This window comes from Oryzias latipes, chromosome 16 (genome assembly GCF_002234675.1).
Source record: "Oryzias latipes chromosome 16, ASM223467v1".
Taxonomy (NCBI): domain Eukaryota; kingdom Metazoa; phylum Chordata; class Actinopteri; order Beloniformes; family Adrianichthyidae; genus Oryzias; species Oryzias latipes.
The window spans coordinates 21,146,396-21,167,661 of record NC_019874.2 but is presented as its reverse complement, the minus strand read 5'-3'; the positions used below and the strand labels follow the sequence as shown (position 1 = coordinate 21,167,661).

General features: G+C 36.7%; 1 protein-coding gene across 1 annotated transcript; it reads right to left on the bottom strand.

The window, feature by feature from the left end:
• Positions 1-2,606: 2,606 nt before the first annotated feature.
• Positions 2,607-20,166, bottom strand: LOC101160344 (glycogen synthase kinase-3 beta). Its single transcript, XM_004078008.4, has 11 exons — positions 20,073-20,166; positions 19,787-19,972; positions 14,318-14,505; positions 14,117-14,200; positions 12,317-12,427; positions 9,753-9,883; positions 9,010-9,214; positions 8,411-8,506; positions 5,878-6,064; positions 5,683-5,760; positions 2,607-4,877 (listed from the first exon to the last, which is right to left on the bottom strand). Exons 2-11 carry the CDS (start codon positions 19,959-19,961, stop codon positions 4,810-4,812), a joined length of 1,323 nt encoding a protein of 440 aa, XP_004078056.1. The 5' UTR covers positions 19,962-19,972; positions 20,073-20,166; the 3' UTR covers positions 2,607-4,809.
• Positions 20,167-21,266: the final 1,100 nt, after the last annotated feature.

The window sequence follows — 21,266 nt, the reverse complement described above, 5'->3', positions numbered from 1 at the left end:
TTTAAAGCAGATCTGGAGATTTTTTAAATTATCATACCAACAGTTATCTATTTCTTGAGATAAATAAAAATTGAATTTTATGAGATGGATTAGAAAATAATAATGCACTCAAAACTAGCTAAGCACTTAAAGTTATCCATTTGCATGATGAAAAGACATTTTAATGAACACATTTACATAAGTTAGATTTCATATGCTGCAGGTATCAGAGCCAAATCACTCACCTGCACAAACCTGCAAGTGATGACATTTTCCCCAAGGTTACAAATGCACATTTCTGCATAGCATAAGTAAGCAGCTTACGAGACAATCATTTGTCCTTCTTGTCATTCAAGCTGAAATATTTAAAAACTGACTTTACTTTATAAAGAATTGCAACACAAAACTGTTTTGTGCCACCCTTTTTTTAATACGGAGTAGATGCTGCTAAGGGTAAAAAAAACAACATAAAGTCATGATGGGAAAAAATGCCTATAATTCCCTATAATTTGATAACCAGGATTAAGACAAAACTTTACACTGCGACCTTTGTCCATACATGTTTTTCTCCAAAAGCAGGCCAAGAATACTTCAGGAAAGCTTAAGATTTAATCAAATTCTGTTCTTTATTCTGTTATTTTTTTTATAAGAAATCTGAGTTTCTCTGTGTCGGCAGGGTTAAAGGCAAAGGGAGGAAATTCATCACTTTGACTTGTGAGCTGTCGTGGCTTCAGACCAGACGTGGATTCACTTCCTGATCATCCTGACACAAACCATGTGTCACCAAAGAGGAGCGAAGACAAATGTCAGCAAAAAAAAAAAAGATCACGAAGACAGAGCAGCACCAACGTGTTGATCACTCATGGACCATTGTTAAAAAACCCACCAGCCCTCCCACGCCTATGCGTCACACATCTGATATAATTCAGCTGTGAAACGCGATATTTTATCTGTCAAGGTCAACAATATTTTCAGTGACATTTGCGATAGCATGGTTCCCATTCCAACAGGCCTGATTTCATCATTAGCTGCTGCCGATGTCTTCCACAGTTCCCTCTTCCGCCTGATGCTGCAGCAAGGCGTAGTAATAAGTCAGCTTTTAGTGAATTATTGCTGTTTTGCCCAAAAAAAGACAATAGAAATTGTACAAGCTCAAGCAAACAAACACGTTTTTTTCCCTTTTTTTTTCCGTACCCTCATCCACCTTGTGTGCATGATGTCACGCTGTCCATGCATCCACTTTATCAGCAAGAAAAAGTAGATGCATGAATGTTTGTCTCGCAGCGTCTCAAAGTCTGCTGTCCATGGCTCCAAACTCCACTTGGCTAAACTTTGCACAGCTCATCCATCCCGTCACATTTCTCAGCTTCCTCCCTCTTCCTCAACTAATCCTCATTCCTCACTCCAGTGCTTCTGTTTTTGACCTAGTTCCTGTTGAAGTTAACACAAAAACGAATAAAAGAAGCTGCTAAAATATGAATAATTGAATGATCCTTTGAGCTGATTTCACTGTTGTGACAAACTTTATGCTTTTGCTTCTGATATATTACAGATGCATTTTGAGCTGCCAACAGGAAATATAAGGAAATTATTTTCTCACTTTCTTCTCTTTTTGGATAATCAATAATTTATTAATAAATTCACAATAAAAACCTAAAAGGTCAATAACTAAATGAACTTGTGCTTCTTGCAGTCCAAGTTTTTCAGTGAGTGAAAGGAATGAGGGAAAAAACTTAAATTCCTGTAATTGCAAACGTTATCAGGAACTTAGAAAACACATTTTTTGCTTAACCAATAAATAGCTTTAAAAAAACATCTTTTGGCTACAATTTTAAATGATAGAAATCAATTCCACAATACATGGTTCAAATATTTTTTATGAAGTTGTAAGAGATAAATATCTCATTTAACTTTAATGAACCTGAGAGGGAACCCCGAATTATTCATGACTTGTGATAAATGAGGTCAAAGCAGGGCAAATTAGTTTTTCTTGATGGCCATCCATGCATAATGTTAAGAAAAAACTGCTACTGAACACCATTTCTGGGTTTATCATTAGATATCTAAAGTAAAATGTGCTGTTTTTCCTTCCTGCTGAGGGAACAATGAAACCTCAGTACCAGCTGCGTTTCAACTGTAATTTTGCTGGAAAAATGAGCTGCTACTCTTATATATAAAATGTACATTGAACTAGCTGCATAGCTGTATTCCATTCTTTAACTGCTAATATTGAAGCCATTTGAGATGACCCCCCCCCCCCCGATATTTATTTTACAACTTCTCATTTTGTTTGTTTAAAAACATAATTATAAAGAAAAAAATAAACGCACCTCTGATTACTTATCAAGATTAAGAATACATGTTACCCATTGAAATATAAAAAAAGATTCTGTAATGTTCAACCTTTTCCACCTGAATGCGTCTCCACATTGTTCCATTCTTTCATGGCTTAATAAAATAAGTGAATTAAAAAGTGTGTGAGCCACTGACATCCACAGACTAAACTGGTTCAGTTTCTTCAGAAGAAATCCTCCATAAATAGATATTCCTGCTTCTATTTGCTTTTGTCCAAATCCAAACAGATAACAGCTTTGGTATCAGTTGTTAATGAGATGCAGACACTTTGATTGCTTTATTATTGAGTTTAATTATTTATACCAACAAACAAAAACTGTCTCTCTCCCTCCATCTTTATCTCTTACCAAATTTCAATGTTCTCAGCAATGACAATTTACTCAGAAAAAAGGCGATTAGAAATAATAATTTAAAGTTGAAGGTTTAAAAACCCCACAATCTATGTACAAGCATAGATGTCGTGCAGGAAAAAAAAAGCTTATTTTTTTGTGAATGAAACCCGATGCCCCCCACCAACAAAAGCAAGGACCCTACAGATCCACAGGTCTGTAATGTTCCCTTCAGAGTGAAGCTTAAAGGGAAACTGGAGTCCCAGGAGATGGTCTGCATGAACATCTGCATACCTACAATGACAGAAACATCTGGATCTGAGGACAATATTGCAGATGTGACACACCTGGACTAGGAGATGATACACAAAAAAGATGACAAAGACCCCCCCCCCCCCCCAAAAAAAAAAAAAAAAAACACACAATACAATAAATAAAATGGATGTGAAAACAAACGGGGGGAAAGGGAACGTTTTTATGAGAGAAATGAAGGGAGAGAGAATTTAAATGAAAACATTTTTGTTCTGTTTGCCCCCCCCGAACAGGGGACTGAAATGAAATCTTATTTACAGACTGCGACTGAGGATAACAGTCCAACAACTGTGGTGCCGGTCTACTACAGAAAAGAAAATTACAAGGACGACAATATAATAATAATAAAAATAACAAAATAAGATACTTGATATTTACAGTTTAGCTGTGAAAAAAAAGGGGGAGAGGTATGCAGGAGGCAGAGGGATGAAGATGAGGAAGAATGGGATGGGAGAGGTGGCTCCAGAAGCAGTTGGGTTTCAGCATTATGTCTGGTCAAATCATTACAGACACTCGCGGCGTCAGCTTTATCTGAACGTGCACAATTACGTTTTGGAAGGACTGGTATCAGTCCGGCCTGACAGCAGCCTGTTAGCTTGGCGAATCGTTCAGGAAAAGTACAGTCGACCATTCGAGTCAGAGAAGAACGTGAGAAGAGGAGCTGCCTGCATTCACAGGGGCATCGGGAGATCGAGAAACCGCTCCCAACCAAATAGAACTTCACAGTTGTCGCAGCATTAACTGAATAAAATCAGGAAGTGAGCGATGGCGGCGTGCAGAAGCTCCTCAGTTCCTCTGCAGACAGTGCAATTCTTGAACAAAATCCCGCTGATGCAAAACGCAACATTTTAAAGCGACATAATCAGAGAAGAGACTCCTCACCCCGCAAGTTGACAGCATCTAACCCTGCATGAACTTGTCTCCGTGAGCTGGACCAGCACCTGCGTCCTACCTCCCGCCCTCTTTGGAGATGCTATTCTCCTCTTGAGGCATGAAATGCCGAGTTACAAGCTAATGTCCAAAGTCTGCACTCTGCTTAAATAAAGCTCCCTCCCAATCACATAAAAGGCAACTACGGAGCCAAGAAAAAAAAAAAAGTAGACAAGCAATGGTGCTTTTTTACAATAAAATTTAAAACCTCATTTAAAAAGGCCTGTACTGTCTGGTATCAGACAAGATTAAAACATTTTTTCACATCTGCTCTCCAGTGGGCTTGATGAACTGTCATTTGGGGCCGAGTTTAGGGCAGAAAGCAACAGAACAGCCCGTCTACAAATGGAGCATGACCTACAACACTAGTGTGGGTTTTCTAAGGATGATTGTCAGTATGGTCTGGCCTTTCACATTGCCTTACTCCTCCAAAGCCAGCCACAATGCAATTCAACGCCACCATGGCCATAAATAAAAAAAATATGCAAATAAAAAGGAACTTAAATAGGAATAAAAGTCCGTTTTTGAGGACACAAAAACATTATCCACAAAGAATGTACAAGATTTCCCAGCATTCTACTCATCCAGAAAAAAAGAATATTTATCCTAATGCTCCACACGAGGGACAACAAGGACTTAAAGGTGCAGCTTATGTTAACCTCCCAAGTGCAGCTACCAAAATGTGATGAAAACAAACCACAGCTTCCTGAGGCCAGCAGCGGCAGGTGCTGCTTTCTATTGAAAGTGGTGAACATCTAGGCAAAATAGCAGTTCTGAGTGTTTACGTGATTGTGTTCGTCTTTTCTATTTCGGACGCTTGGAGCCGAGGAGAAGGCTGAGAGGGAGAGGAACAGGAAAAGGAGGACAGGGAAGACAACAGAGGACATGACAGGGGGACTAGTGCTCAGGTGCTATTGTTGATGGATCCAGGAGCTGAGCCTGGCTGGGCGGTACTGTCTGACACACTGCCCTCTGCAGGAGAAGAGAAGAAAACACATTTTAACCAAAAGCAATGTTTTTAATGAGAGTCTAAGTGACAGCACAAATAAACAATCAGCTTGGTAGTTTAAAGTGTAAGGGTCTTCACAGAATGATTATGACCTAAAACTGTTATTTTGTGCTTTTATTTAAAAGTCCTTTTATAAATATTTATCGGCGTAAAATGATGTCCATACATGTAAGTAAGTTTTGCTTCTTGTGTGAATCTATATAAAAAATGTGCAAGAGAGGAGCAATACCAAGTTTTCTTGGGTAAAAAGTTGTATGCATGCATACGGCTGTAAAAATATTTTGCACACTTGCAAAAATGTATTTTGTCTTCAGAAACATTTTTTTGGTTCTCGTACACATCTGCTCACACACAGATCTAAAGGCATAAAATCAAGTTCCAATCTCAGAGCTGACACACACGTTGTGTCTTATATGATATATGAATCAGCATCTTTCCTCAACCAGCAGCTGATTGATATATTGCCTCTCACTGGCCAATCAGACTGCAAAATTTTACACTGAGACGATTCACATTTCATTATCTGTAATTTTGCAACTAGAACATGGAATTACTTTTTACTATCAGAGCATCATGTCATGAGAAAACCGCTGTCAGGACTGCTGCAACTATAAAAAAAAGTGTCCATCAAACCAGATGTCCTTACACTAAACCTTTTGTAGTAGACATTACTTTACAACAACTAAATACTTCTGAAAGGAATGTTACTCTATATTTGATCTTAAAATCTGGTTTACCAACAAAAATAACTTTGGTTATGAAACGTACCATGTGAAGCCGGGGATGTCTGTGCACGGGCATGAGGAGGAATGAGTGCGGAATTCAGAGGCGGTTGGATAGAAAGCTCTGAGAACCCAGGAAAGACAAAAGCCCAATTACAAATAAGTACTACGAGAAGAAAGACTAGACAATGGAGGGTAAACATGTAACAAATGAACACTGCAGAAAGAGCAAAACACTTGCCAAAAGAACTGAAGTTGAAGAGGTGCGGCAGTTCTCGTCCGCTGGGCAAGCGAGTGTTAGGCTGGCGCAGCTCGTCGAAGAAGGCGTGCGCACACGCCTCCAGAGGAGACAGTCTGGTTACTGGCGTGTACTCCAGCAGGCGAGAGCAGAGGGCAATGGCCTCTGGTGGGGTACGAGGCTTAAAGACCTAATTTGACACCAAAAAAAGAGAGATTCATCAAAACATTTAGTTTTAGTACAGACATTTTATTATGGAAAGAGATGAGACACAGGTAACAGAAGAAATGAACTGTGTTACATTGATGTGTATATCAGTACTTGTCTACTTATACTTGTGTGACGGCATTCTTTTTTTCTTTTCCTGTAAAGATCTTAACTTTAAATGCTAGAAAAGGACACAACAGAAGACACGCATTATTCCACCACTACATTTCATTTCTTGTAATTTCCAGACGTGTTAATATTAAATTTATGTAGATTTATATATACTATACATTTTAGTATAATACAATGACATTTTATCTTAAATAAGAAACTAAAACCAACATTTTTAAATACATTAACATCGTCTTTAAAGTAGTTATAAAGTATGACTTTCTAATGTTTTCTGTATTCGTGAAAGTGTATCATAATTTCCTGATTTGTTTTTTTCCACAGTTTAACTCTATGTTTTAAAATAGTAAAATTATTTTTTTTATATTTGAGCCGTAATGATTTTTGGCTAAGAATTTTCTTTTCTGCTATATCCTAAACTTTTTATGGTGAAACGTTTATGGTAGCTAAGCGTTTGCTAGAATGACTTTTTGAAAATGATTCATCTGAGAAAAACATCTATCAAGTTGATAAATATCAACTCTGAAACATAATTATTCCTAGAGAGCCAAAGTATAATATAAGTTTAGGTAGGCAGAAGCTCACCTACAGTCAGGACCATAAATATTTGGACACAGACACATTCTTTCTAATTTAGTGTCTGTACATTACCACAGTGAGTTTTAAATAAAACAACTCAGATGCCATTGAAGTGCAGACTTTCAGCCAATTTTATGCCACAAAAAGATGGCATAGAATTGTGAAAAAATAAAGCATTTTTTAAACACAATCCCTTCATTTCATGGACTCTTAAGTAATTGGACAATTGACTTCCATGCTATTGCGTGGGCAGGTGTGGGCAATTCGCTTGTTATGTCATTATGAGTGAAGCAGATAAAAGGCCTGGAGTTGATTAGAGGACTCATGCTTGCATTTTGAAGATTTTGCTGTGAACAGACAACATGCGGTCAAAGGAGCCCTTCATGCAGGTGAAAGGAGCCATCATTAAGCTGAGAAAACAGAAAAGAACCCATGCGAGAAATTGTTACAGTTTTAGGAGTGGCAAAATCAACAGTGTGGTACATCCTGAGAAAGAATTAAAGCACTGGTGAACTCAGCAACACAATAAGACCTGGACGTCCACAGAAGACTACAGTGGTGGATGATGGCAGAATCATTTCTATGGTGAGGAGGAACCCGTTCACAACAGCCAACCAAGTGAACAACACTCTCCAGGGGGTAGGCGTATCAATATCCAAGTCTACCATCAAAAGGAGACTGCATGAAAGTAGATACAGAGGTTACACTGCAAGATGCAAGCCACTCAGAAGCCTCAAGAATGGGAAGGCTAGATTGGACTTTGCTAAAAAGCATCTAAAAAAGCCAGTACAGTTCTGGAAAAACATTCTTTGGACAGATGAAACCAAAATCAACCTCTACCAGAATGATGGCAAGAGAAAAGTATGGAGAAGGCGTGGAGAAGCTCATGATCCAAAGCACACTACATCATCAGTAAAACACGGTGGAGGCAGTGTGATGGTCTGGGTGTGCATGGCTGCTAGTGGCACTGGGACACTAGTGTGTCAATAGTGTTTATTGATGACGTGACACAGGACAGAAGCAGTCCAATGAATTCTGAGGTGTTCAGAGACATGTCATGACTGTCTGCGCAGATCCAGGTGAATGCAGCCAAACTGATTGGACGGCGTTTCATAATACAGATGGACAACGACCCAAAACATACAGCCAAAGCAACTCAGGAGTTTATTAAAGCAAAGAAGTGGAATATTCTTGAATGGCCAAGTCAGTCACCTGATCTTAACCCAGTTGAGCAGCATTTCACTTGTTGAAGACTAAACTTCAGACAGAAAGTCACACAAACAAACAGCAACAGAAAGCCGCTGCAGTAAAGGCCGGGCAGAACATTCAGAAGGAGAAAACCCAGCATCTGGTGATGTCTATGAGTTCAAGACTGCCAACAAAGGCTTTTCAACCAAATATTAGTAATGACCATTTTGTTTTCAGGTATTGCATTTGTCCAATTACTTACGAGCCCATGAAATGAAGGGATTGTGTTTAAAAAATGCTTGTAGCAAGAATCAGATTGAAAAATAAAGTAACTCAGTATTTAAAATTGTAATGTTTCATAGTTTAACCATTTTTTATGTCACCTAGGAAGAAGAAAGCACAGTGAGCATTGTGGTGCTTTACCAAAACATACCTTTGTCCATGGATGCGCCTTGATCTGTGGGAATTTGAACTCTGTGTAGTTGGGATTCATTTCCCGGATCTGCTCCCTTGTTGGAGTCCCCAGAACCTGAAACCAGTGAAAAAGTAAAAAGAAATACAAATCACAAACACAGCACTCACTTTTTGAAAGAAATTTTCTGCAAATATTGTTTTTTCTCCCAAATGTTTTAATCAAGTGTATTAATCAGTAAAACTTTCCCTTCACAGGTCACCTAAAGAATCATCCTATTGTCTCCATTCTCCTCACTCACGTCCTCTTTCTCTACATCCATGAACATCATTGTGGTCTTCCTCAAGGCCTTCCTTCTGGCAGCTCTATCCTCAGCATCTTTAGCAGATACATCTCTATTTTCCTCCTTTTACCTTGTTCATACAATTACAATTTAACTTCAAAACTAATCCCATTTATCAGCATTCATGTGTGATATTTAGAAATAAGCATAGGGTCCATCAAATTTATTATTATTTTTTGCTCCATTTTGTGTTTTTACTTGATCAGATCTGCAGTTGATTCAAATCAACTTTCTTCCTGTAGATTTTCCTTCCCTGGTAGCAGCAGTTTTACTCTACCTTTATGATTTCTACTAGCTGGTCCACACCACTGTCCCCGGGAAAGATGGGCTGGCCCAGCAGCAGCTCCGCCAACACGCACCCGGCTGACCAGATGTCGATGTTGGAGGTGTAGTCGGTGGCGCCGAAAATGAGCTCCGGGGCACGATAGTACCGTGAGCAAATATAGGACACGTTTGGCTCCCCTCGAACTAGCTGCTTCGCACTAGAAAGTTTCACAGGCAAATCAGGGAAAAAATTAGGGATTTGAAATGTAAGTTCACACTGCAGTTGTAATAAAAAAAAAAAAAAAAAAATCGGATTAGGCTTTTTGGTTGAGATCAATTGTGGGGATTTCCAATATTCTTTTAACTGTATTTTATTAAAGTACATACATTTATTTCCAAAAGGAAATCATTTTATTGTAGTTTTCTTTAAACACAGCCTGGTATCGAAAAAGGTTTCTTCCCAAATACTAGAGAAAACAAAATTGTGCATTTATTTTTTAAATGATGCATTACTGCTATGTTTGTTATTTTCATTAAGTTGTCAATCAGTGGGAAATTATTGACGACAGTTGAAGAAAAGCGGGCTAAAAGTCAAATCAATGCGACTTTGTTGCACAAACTGAGGTCAAATTGCATGATGGGTTTCTGACAGAACCATGTTTCCTGTCAGCTTTGTGTCACTTTTGCCTGCTGTGTGAATTCAGCCACTAAAACATCAGCAGTTCTCAAAGAAACAGAGACGAGACCATTTCTGACCTGCCAAAGTCACAGAGCTTGAGAATCGCCGTCTCTGGATCCACCAGCAGGTTCTGCGGCTTTATGTCTCTGTGACACACGCCCTGGGAATGAATATAAGCCAGACTGCGGAACAGCTGGTACATATACACCTGAGGGCAGAAAATATGAGCCAACTTCAGAAAATGTTTAACAATTAGACAAAAGAACCTCAAAAAGTACCGTATTTGGAAACATTGTTAGGTCACTTCATGCCCATGATTTATATAAAGAACTTTAAATCTTCATTTGTTTCCTATGTGATTTTTTTTAATGACATTTGTGAAAATAATGTAGCAATAACTAAAGGACCTTTGATATTGTTGTCTTAGTAACATTTTAGCATAAAATGCATTTACAGCTAATTTAGATCAGAAAAGAAGCAGAAAAAACAAGTAAATAAATGTACATCTGTGATATGAAAAAGCTTTACATGCAGGAAGCTTACCTTTGCCTCTTCAAGCTAATCCTAAAGTTAATCAGGAAAGATGTTTAAAAGTCAAGTTTTTAAAAAAGCTCTGGATTAAGTAAATATTTAACTTTTCCAAGTCCTAATATTACATCATTTACAGTAAAACCTTGAACGTGCAGCAGTGGACTAGAGGTTCTAGTTTTTAGATATTAGTAGAGAACAATACTTATTGAACATCCATAGAGTCTCATCCCTTTCACCCTGTCTCCTAAATAATATACAAACATAAGCACTTTGAAATGTTACATTAATATATTCTAAATTCCAATTATAATTATACTATGCCTTAACAGCTCCACGACCTGGACTTCTCTGGTTTGAAGACGGTGAATTGTTTAACTGTTTTTGGCTAAATTTGGGTCTGAAGGTTAAACGAACGAATAGGAATGTGAAATTACTATTATATATTTTACAAAAGCTGCAACCCATATGTGTTCATGTCTGCGGAGGTTTTCTGTTCGTTTGTTTTGATCACATGTGACCCAGTTCTCCTTCAGGGAGGACAGTGAAGGTATGAGAGAAGCAGGTGCGTGATGTCTGATACAGCCTGCAGGAAAGAGTTTCCACGCAAAAACAGCACGAGGCTAAAAGTGTCTTTCAAAAGACGTTTTAACATCCTTATGCAACATTTGTCCTCTCTCACACAGAAATAATTATCTTAACATAACTAATTTCTGCTGTCAGAAAATAAACCTGGTATTAAAAAAATGACATTGAACTGCATTTTGTCAGGACAAACTTGGCATTAAAAAACATTGTTACACAAATGCGATGAGGGCATGGATGAAGGTGATAAAAGGCATCTATATAATATTAAGAAGAAACAAAAATAACAAATCACAGCAAGACTAAATGGCACGCAACAAAATGTTAGTGAAGACCAAAAAACAGATCAAAGCACGGCACCTTAAAGCCTCAAAGATCAAAGCTAAGGTTGGAAAAAAGCCCGTGAGAAGGCTGCATCTTTTTTTTCTTTTATTAGTGTGTGCAAAGCGAAGTCTGCAAACAAAATAAGTGCATCGCTTAGACATGGAGCCAAGGGTGTAGTACAATAAAAGCCCACAGGTCTCCATTTTCCCTCTGTGGTTTCCTGATCTTAAATATATGAACTCCCTGTAAAAAACCAACAATTCGGTGCTTCATAAAAGCAAATGGTCAGCAAATGGTTGGTTTAATATAGTACAGTTTTTTAATTGTATAGTGAGTGATAATAGCAGATCCATATAAGCACGTACAGAAATTTGTTATATTCTAACCCAGAGCTGAAAACTTTCATTCAGGACATCCAACCCGTGAGGTAAAGGAAATTTGAATAGAACTGTTCTATAAGATTAAAAAACATAAAATTGACAGCACTTTCTGTGCATTAGCTAAATTCTCAATAGAGAATCAATTTCTTTAATTGATTTTTTCAACTATCAAAAAGGAAAACTACAAGGTCACAGCATTTTTGACATTTCTAACTAGTTTTCTGCTTTTATATTAATACAAATGCCAGTTTTTTTTTTTGAGAATTTGAATGCTTGTTTGAACATTTACACAGTACGTTGGGAATGGTTTTATACCACTAAGACATATCGTTTAGCAGGAGAAGTATGAAATAAAAACAAAAATCTCAAGATTTTAGTAGGTGGTCTTATTCCTACCACAGGGCCACAGTATGGTTAAACATTAAAAAATAAAACTTTGGCTCACTAGAGCTGAGGATGATGATGATAACTTTGAAGAAAAAAAACAAAGCAAGTTAACATTTGCACACTAAATGTTAACCTTCCTGCTACATAAGAATTAAGCCTGACACCATATTTTTCTTTGTATTTATTTATTATTTTTTTGTATTACTCCTGTGTCTATGTGTATCAGTATAAAACAACTAAGACAAACTTAGAAACACTGTTTCAAGTTTATTCATGAAAATATTTAATCAGGGTTAGAAAAAAAAAGCAAAAATCAATTTATTTAAAAAAAAAACTGTCACTAATCAACCTTTTCAAGGATTCAGTGGCTCTCTGACACTGATATGAGTAGTTGATGACTTCAGGAGCATATTTAGCTGTATGTTTGATCTACTCACCTTAACATAGATGATGGGAATTGTAGTCTTGGCCTTATTGAAGTGCCTGGCCACCCTGTACACAGTCTCTGGGACAAAATCCAGCACAAGATTCAAGTAAACCTCGTCCTTCTAGTAAGAAGGAAACAAAAAAAGGAAAAGGAATTTAGAAAAAAAAAAAGCCAAAGATAACTCACTTGCAAGTCACACAAAAAATATGAGTAATAGAAATGTTTAAGAAAGGAGGACAATACAATTGTTTCGTTTTTCAAACTGACACCAAAAAGTACAAAGGTGGTATAGTTTGTGTGGTAGAAGCAACATGTCATTCTTTCCCTTTCTGCACATTAAAAAACACAATGAATGCTGAGGTCTTCCTTCATTTTTTTTTAAACTGTAAAAGTGTGAGTAACTGGAAGCTCAGTCTCCACTTGCTGGTTAAACTCTGTACAGGCTGAGAGCAGTGAGGCAGCTCAGGATAAATGATATTATTATTAACAGATGAAAATAAATATTAAAGAATGAAAATCAAATGTAAAAGTTCTCGTAATGTAGCAACTGGAAAGGGCGGGCTAAAGTCTCTCGGCTCCGCTCAATTCTGATGCATCCACTTGCAGACAAATAGATTCCTTAACGTCTTCCTTTTCCTCATCGGAGCTGCATCTGGTTCAAAACTGTATGGCTGGATAGCTCCAGTATTGCTTGCTATTTTTGTGGCACTGTTAATGTTAGGCTAGGGTTGTTTGGGGCTGTAAGCTAGCAGGAGAGTGTAAACAACGGGATGATGGGAAATGAGGAAAAGGCTACACGGCAACAGTCTGAGCCACAACTCTGAGGCAAATTGCAGACTACTGCCGCTCTGCACACAATAAGTCTTAAAAAAACAAAAACAGCTTTTGTGATTTGGGCAAAAAACAGCATAATCATAATAAACTGGAAACGATTTGACAATAGATCCAAATATGGTTGGAGTGAAACTTCAAGCGTCTTGACATGACAATATTTTCAAGCATGTGTTTGCTGACAATAGGATCCATAGGATTCTGAATTGAAAAAATTAAACCTTCAGTGGCTCAGGCATATCGACTGGAGTTTATGTCGCTCAACTGAACACCATTCAGAAAACGGGCAATTAGATGAAACAAATGAGGGGGGAAAACAACAATAATGAACAAATCTAAATTCTAAAAAAATCAAAAAAGCATTAAAAATATTCACACACCCTCGAATAATTAAAGAAAGAATTAATGAAAACATTCTGTAACAGGCCGATAATATAAACTTTTGAGCGAGGAAACATGCCTCCAGGACCTGAATCAAATTTACTTGCAGAAACGTTCATAACTCCACATACTGAAAAGAGGCTTTTTCGCAAATATTGGCCAATACAGATATTTTGCCAAAATAAGTGATTTCTTAAAAAAAATCCACTGTTGTCTATTAGATAACCCAGCATAAAAGTTAGTCAAATTGGTGATTATTATGAAATGTAAAAAGAAGAGCAATTTGAGATTCATGGCACACTTTCACAAATGCTAAACAGCTGAAAGGAATAGTAAATCCTCTTCATAAAACCAAACACTGTGCTTTTAAACTACAATGAATTAAAATATGACTTAAGAAGGATTTATGCAACTTCTGCAGATGAATTTAGCCAGTTATCTAGGACCGACATAACTTATCGTACTGTCCTGGAAGGACAAAGATCAGCCTGTCTTTCACACTCCCATGAATCACTAATGAAGCATGCATTAATTGCCTGGGCGAGGAAAACTGCTTTATCTGGATCATGCAAAATGCATAAAGCCAGTGCATACACACCTTCTCTCCATTGGAATAGAAGAAATAGCGTAGCCTCACAATATTACAGTGGTCCAATTTCCTCATAATTTGCAGCTCTCTATTCTATAGTGGATAAAAAAAGAAAAATAAATCAGAGTTAGAAAAATATAAGGACATGTAAAACATTACAACTTCAGCCCCTTGAAGCAATCTAAATAGACATCGACGTCTAAAGAATACCTTAAATCTTTTATCTTGGAGAACCTTCTTAATGGCCACCATCTCTTGCGTGTCAATGAGGCGTGCCTGGTACACCACTCCAAAGGAGCCATTTCCTATTACCTTTATGTCAGTATAGGACACTTCCTGTGGGCGGTCAGGGCCCTGTCCAGGTGTGGCTACCACTGTTGTCACTTTTCCACTGTCTCCTTTGAACAAAAGAGGAGAAAAAAAGAAGAAAAAAAAACATTTTAGCCCTTTTTTGATTTTAAACTGAACATATTAGAGACAAAAACAAAAAAGTCTACGTGCCATTAAAACGACCTTTGTGATTAGCTCCAAGAATAGACGTAAAGCAAGAACATGAAAGGAGCAAGATGCATCATTAATTCCCTGCTACTAAAAGTACTAGAAACCTGAGCCTCTGTATTTGTCATGTGTAGCAACAGAGAACACGGCCAATCTAATTGATCAAAGACAAATTATCAAGGAGTTGTCAAGATTGTCTTCCATCCATCAAAGCTCTAGAAGGCATGCCATCCCTCTTGGCCTGATTTTGTTGGGTATCAAAGCTAAACTGGTTTGAAGTTCTGCTTTTTTAAGAACGGTTGTAACCCTTGATTTGGCTCTCCAGCAAAGTATAAAAAAAGAATGACTGAAAAAGAAAAATCTGATTTTCTGCAACTGAAAACTCAAAAAGCAGGGTTCTGTGTATGTTTTTCTGTACATTTTGAAAATATTTGACAATCGATAACACAAGGCAATAAAAGTGGGAAAAAATGAACAACAGTTAAAAGGCCAACTGCATAGCGCTTTGTCAGGACTTGTAATGACATTTTCTTACATGACTTGTTTCAACAGGCACCCTTAATATTTCTAAAAGGCCTTCTCCATTTTAAAACATCAGAAAGATAAAGGGATTATTTTCTCAAAAATATTGTACGTATCAACTCAATTTAATGATATAATCTATGTTCTTGATTTATTTTTATAATATGATGAAAACAAAATTCTATTACAAAGATTTTTGTATAAAGCTGTTTGAAGGTTGAAAGTATCCAATAGTCTTTCCACGTGATTAGCCTAGATCTGATATGATCCCTGCAGTCAGCAAGAAATATTCAGCACTGAGATCAGTCTCATTGGTCTACTGCAGCTCCATAACACGGTGCTGTGTGGTATTTTATTCTAGTCTCGCCAACACTCTTTAAACATGTCAGAGCGTGGCCCGTCATACGGAGTCCTAAAGAAAAGGAGCTCCACTTAATTCTGAGTGGATAGTTCTGGTATGCAAGTCAAGATGCATAACTTGTTATGAGGTGCAATACTGCAACACCCCTTTCACTTGATCAAAGTTTTAGATCCATTGCAGAACTAGTGTTGTAACCATTAGAACTATTTCAGTACCCATCAGTGGCAAACGGACGAACACAAGGAGGACAAAGTATATTTCAACCAACATCTAGACCATCTCAGGGGTTTTTTTGAAAGCTAAAGATTGCATCAGCCCTCTTTTGTATTTTCATTATTAGAAGTAGATATGCAAACAAAGTCTGTTAAAATACAACTCCCCTACCCAACAGTTGTCACTGGTGCGTTTATTTAAAGCAGGAAGTTTCTTTCCCTGTAATGCATCATTTGTGTTTGTGCCCAATAATGTGAGAGCTCCAAAACAATATTCAAGTCAGCATTCTTCCTCAACCTGTATTTACCGTACCTGCTGTTCAACCACTGCTGTGCTGTGAGATGATGCATCTGTCTGGGTGTTGGAGAGAATGTATCACTTTTCTATCTAGATATTAAGTTAGCACAAAAACGACTACCCAGTTTTCATGCTAATGCGGAAACTAGTGCCGGATCAAGCTTCAAAACAAATAGAAAGCTTCCAGGTGTGGATTGGTTTGAATCGGTTATTAAAGTACTTCAGCTTACAGTTTAAAATAGAAATTGATTGAAGGGTATGAGAGCCACTAATAAAAAAGGGGATTTAAACAACCTTTTGGAGAAATCTTTAGTTTAATTCGTTAGCTATCTAAATACTGTTTTTATAACCAAAGAAAATTAGCTTAGGAATACAAATCTAAATAGTTAAATTAATATTGAATCACAAAAACGATTGTTGGGTAGTAAATCTAAGAGTGTATTCAGACTGGACACATTTGGTTGTCTTAAATGGAATCAGAGTTCTTTCCCCCAATAATTCGGAACGAATTTTCAGGCTGAATCCACCCAAGTAGACCCTGGTCCGGGACCAGGAACCGCTCTCGGACTCATCTTTCAATGTGGTCTCAGTTCTTGTCCAATCGGACTGAACTTCGGTTCGCTCTGAGATTCCTTCAGTCTGAATACAATCCGGCCTCATAGCGAAACAACTGAACCAAAACGGCCACTGTAGTCGGTCGTCATGTGATCTAAACACAGAATTGTAGCAACAGATGAGCCGCGGACCAAAATAAAGCAAAGATTGCCGCGTTCTCGAGAGGAAAAAAGGGTCCAACTCCTTAATTGTTAGAACGTTTATTTTGACACTGCGTTTTACATGTTTTTGTGTGTCTTGTTACATGGCAGGCACTGCTGTGTCATCATCTTAAAAGCTACCTTGTAGTTCTTTAACGCCATAACACCTCAACGATGAGACACAGCAACTCATATAAATGTGGTCAGATGAATGCAGAATCCAAACAATTTTTAACGTGACACACATTGCTTCTCACCGTTTTCCCCACAATCTATATGTCATAAACACTTAGCAGTGTACCTTTTTAGACGTGTTCTTGCCAGTGACCGCCCTGCAGGATGCCTCGAAAAAAGCGAGTTATAAGTGTTGAGCCTGACGTTGATCCAGGCGTTTATAAATAAACTATCCCAAGGACTGCAAAGCGCAGAACTTTCATAATTTCTGTCTCTAGTTGCTTTGCTCTGCCCTCGTAATTCCTGATAAACGGACAGAGATTTTTATTCACGTGGTTTTGTTTACAAGCTTTGGTTTGAATCAGGAAAGGCTGCTAGATGGCAGTCTGAATACAGACCAAACGCAAGTTTCAGGAATCAATCCGGAACAAATCAAGTGGACTGGGTTAGGAACAAACGGTTTTCCAAGGCTGAATACACTCTAAGAGGATGTTTTTTATTTTTAACTTTAACAGTAATAGTAGAACAAGATTAGTTTCATTAGCAGATGTAAAAACAAGATAACATTGACCTTAAACTTAAGCTTTTCTGGAGCCCATCAGACGAAGAAGATTTCTGACAAGTGACACTACGCAAAATATTCTGATTTTTTTTAAAACATGCAGAAAGGATGATGGAAATTGATTTCTTTTACAGTTTTGTGAATCTAGGTATAAAAAGATTGTTTTTAAAATTAAGTAAACAACTTTGAGAGAAACTAAGACATTTGCTGATACAATATTACAAAAGACAGGCTTTAAAAATAGCCTTGAAAAAGGAAACATTACCGAGAACCAATCAGAGGAGATTTATATATTTTCATGCACCTAAAAGTGTGAAGAAATAAAAACAGATACAAAAACACACAGAGTGTACTTTAAGGGAAACATAGATAAGATTTAAATGGATCTGAAAAAGCAAAACAAGAGTACATATGAAAGAAAGACAGAAAGTGCATTGTGCCAAAATAAAGTCTTATAATACACGGTAATAGTGGTGTGTGGTAGAAATACAATATACTAACACAAATAGTGCATAACAAAAAGGTTGTTTATGAGATGAAATGCATAGATCAATAAGCATATGCTACATGTTAGTGTAGAGAAGAGTTGTGAAAGTACAAATGGTTTGACATAAAACAGACTACGTTTTACCTTAGTTTGGTACATTTAGCCTTTTAAATTTTGGTTAGTTTATGTAGTTTAGGATGTAATCTGACTAATGATGATTGATAGTAAATATATTTATTAGTGTAGCATTGTAAAATGATTGTTTACAAAAGACCTACTTTGTATCTATTGCTCCTATTTTATGAACACAAATGCGATGTTTGCATTCCAGTTGGATAAACTGTTAAAAACCCTAACTCTGCTATCATCTAAAATATTTTAAACATGTTTAGGTTGGTAAAGACTCACATACATTCAGACACGCATGTCATCTCATGTGTATGATTCTTTTTAACGTTAATTAAAAAGCCACACATACCCAAAACAATAATACTTTTAGTTTTAATTTTTTGACTATATTTGTGTGAATTTGATTAAAGTAGATTAAACATAACGATGGGAATTTTATGTTTTCATTCATCATATTTGCCAAACAAGCTTAAAGGTAGCATTCTTATCACTGTGCCATTTACAGCAATTCCTTGAAATGTTCTAAGGAATTCCAACAACAGTTCCTCTACAACTTTGTTTAATCCCTTTATTGTTGTTAGGCAGCAAATTTTGCACGATTTGAGTTTCCTTTTAAATTAAACATTTCTGCTTTTTATCTTTTGCAAAAACTCTGCAGTGCATTAATTGGAATGCCAGTATTACATTTATCTGCATAAATACATATTTTAGGTCAGTAAATGGGTTTCACTCAAATACAGGGTTGTTTTGTTGTATGAAAAAATTGAAAATTATGTGTACTACAATAGATTAAATTAATTTGCTCGTCTCTAACAAGTGAGGTTCCAATTCCATTGTTTTAGCAAAGCCTGTACATAGTTGAGCCTTGGGGCTTATGCTGGCCAACCAGATAAGGATAACCACGTACAATTGGAAATACAATTTGACTGTTGTTACTTTCCAATAGTATTGTTCAAATTTTACAAATGCATGACAAACTAATGTTGCTGATACAGAGTGGCTAAAATGAAGCTAGGTTAATTAAATAATCAGCTCTATTTGGGACATAAATATTTATGTAAACAAGTCTGTAAGTACTGGGGAAAGTTTGAAAAATTCCCTCTCTCGTCTGGAGCAAGAACTAAAACTGATCAAAATGAAGTACAGATGGGACAATACTGTTACATTTGTCAGATAGCCCACTGCATTTGACTATAGCTGACCTAAGTTCTGAGGGAGCCCACTTAAAAATGCGGTTTTCGTTTTCCTTTGCTTTTTACTAGTAAAGCAACACAATTCTTAAGTTAATGTGATATGACAGCATAATCATGGTAAAAATTATATAGTTCGGCGATGTTGCCGAAAATTAAAAGAATTCTAAAGAACGAAGATAAAAGCAACAACGTGGTATGTAGTGTTCGATTAATTTTTTGAAAACAATTTTCACTAAAATTCCCACAAAAGGCTATTTTAATTTTAGCTCTTAGAGGAACGATTTAATAAAACACGGCTAACGTTAGCTAAACAGCTTACTTAAGTTAGCTGGATAGCTAACACAGTTACAGCTAAAGGTAACTCAGCTTCAAAATCGAGGTTAAGACATTTTGACACATTACATTTTAAACAGCACACAGTCTAAAATTGTATATCAATTGTGTTAAACTAAAGTGGAACAAATTATAGACGCACAAAGTCTACTTACTGGGCAATTTCAAATTTCCAAAGCTCGTAGAGCTGCTTCCACCTGCTTGTGAAGCCCCAGTCTTTCCTGTCGAGCTTCCGCCGGGTACTGATGATCCGGCACCGGCTGCAGCAGATCCAGGAGCTCCGGGAGGCTCAGCGAATGAGCTGGTCCTGGCCCGCCCGCTGCCGCTCATATTTGTGTGAACTAAGGCCGGGGCAAAGTTGAATGTTTTAGCAGGCACGCCTTCTAAAATGTTACTACATATATGTAATATAACATTCAGTGTGTATTTAAAAACACTTACAGCGTTCAGAATAGGTTTCTCGTCTCCCCCTTTCTTCCTCTGTAGAGCGGCGATGGTGGGGGGGACTGGGGAGTTGACGCACAAAAACGTAAAATACGCAAGAGTTCATGGGAAATTGAGTTTAATTTCAAACTGTCCTGGTTTGTTTCTTTCTTTTCTCCTCTAAATAGCCATTTGCAGTTTATCTGTTTTTATTACTCTTTCATTCTTATATTATTAATTGTTAATTGTTTTACTCTCTAAAATGTATTGCACCTTTTTTCATTTTCAAATAAATTCGGATGTAAATAACAAAAATAATAAAATGTTCTTGATAGCATCCCGGGTTCTTTTTGCATCGTTTTAATTTAGAAATGCTATTAATAGTAAAACTTTAAAAAATGTATTTTATTATGTGATGACACCAACACTTCTTTGAATCATCAATGTTACAAATTTAAACATGTAAAATATTTTCCCAAATTCAAAAGTGTAAAACAATAACTAAAGGGGGGGGGGGGGGGAATTTAACATTAAATTGCATTAAAATTAAAAATTGTTACCAAACTTGAATTTTTTTATATAAATAAATAATTTTTTTATAATATAAATTATTATGTGTATGATCTGTAATGTATTTAATTTTCAATGCCACGTTGTCTAATAATAATTTTCTTATGGAATAGAACAGAATTTTTATTACAAGATCCAATCGTCATCTCTAAAGATTATCATCTTTTAGACAGCTGTTGGTATAAATATTGCTATGTGCAGTGATATGAATTACTCACTAAAAAGGTAATATAGTACATAATACTTTTTGCTGTAACCAAGCAGAGTAAGGCAATAATACATTTTACTAATCTTTTACAGGTCTTATGTTCATTTCTTTTTTGAACAAAGCCAGCAGAAGTCTGACGTGTTGTCGTTGCTAAATGGAGTGATTTTTCTTTAAAAATATTACTGTTGTTGTCTTATGTACATTGTCCAATGATGATTATTTACTGAACAACCACTTAAAAACGACCAAACTTCAAAAAGACTTGGATTGTTTGTAATTTGTGAATAAACTATACCTATTATTAATATCCATAATTTCACTAATTGACCCTGGTCTGAGTGTAAAATGCTCTGTGAGACAGTTATTTTGTTAAAAGCAAAATAAAAGTAACACTAGACAAATCTAAGTCATTAGAATTCTGATATATATTCTAA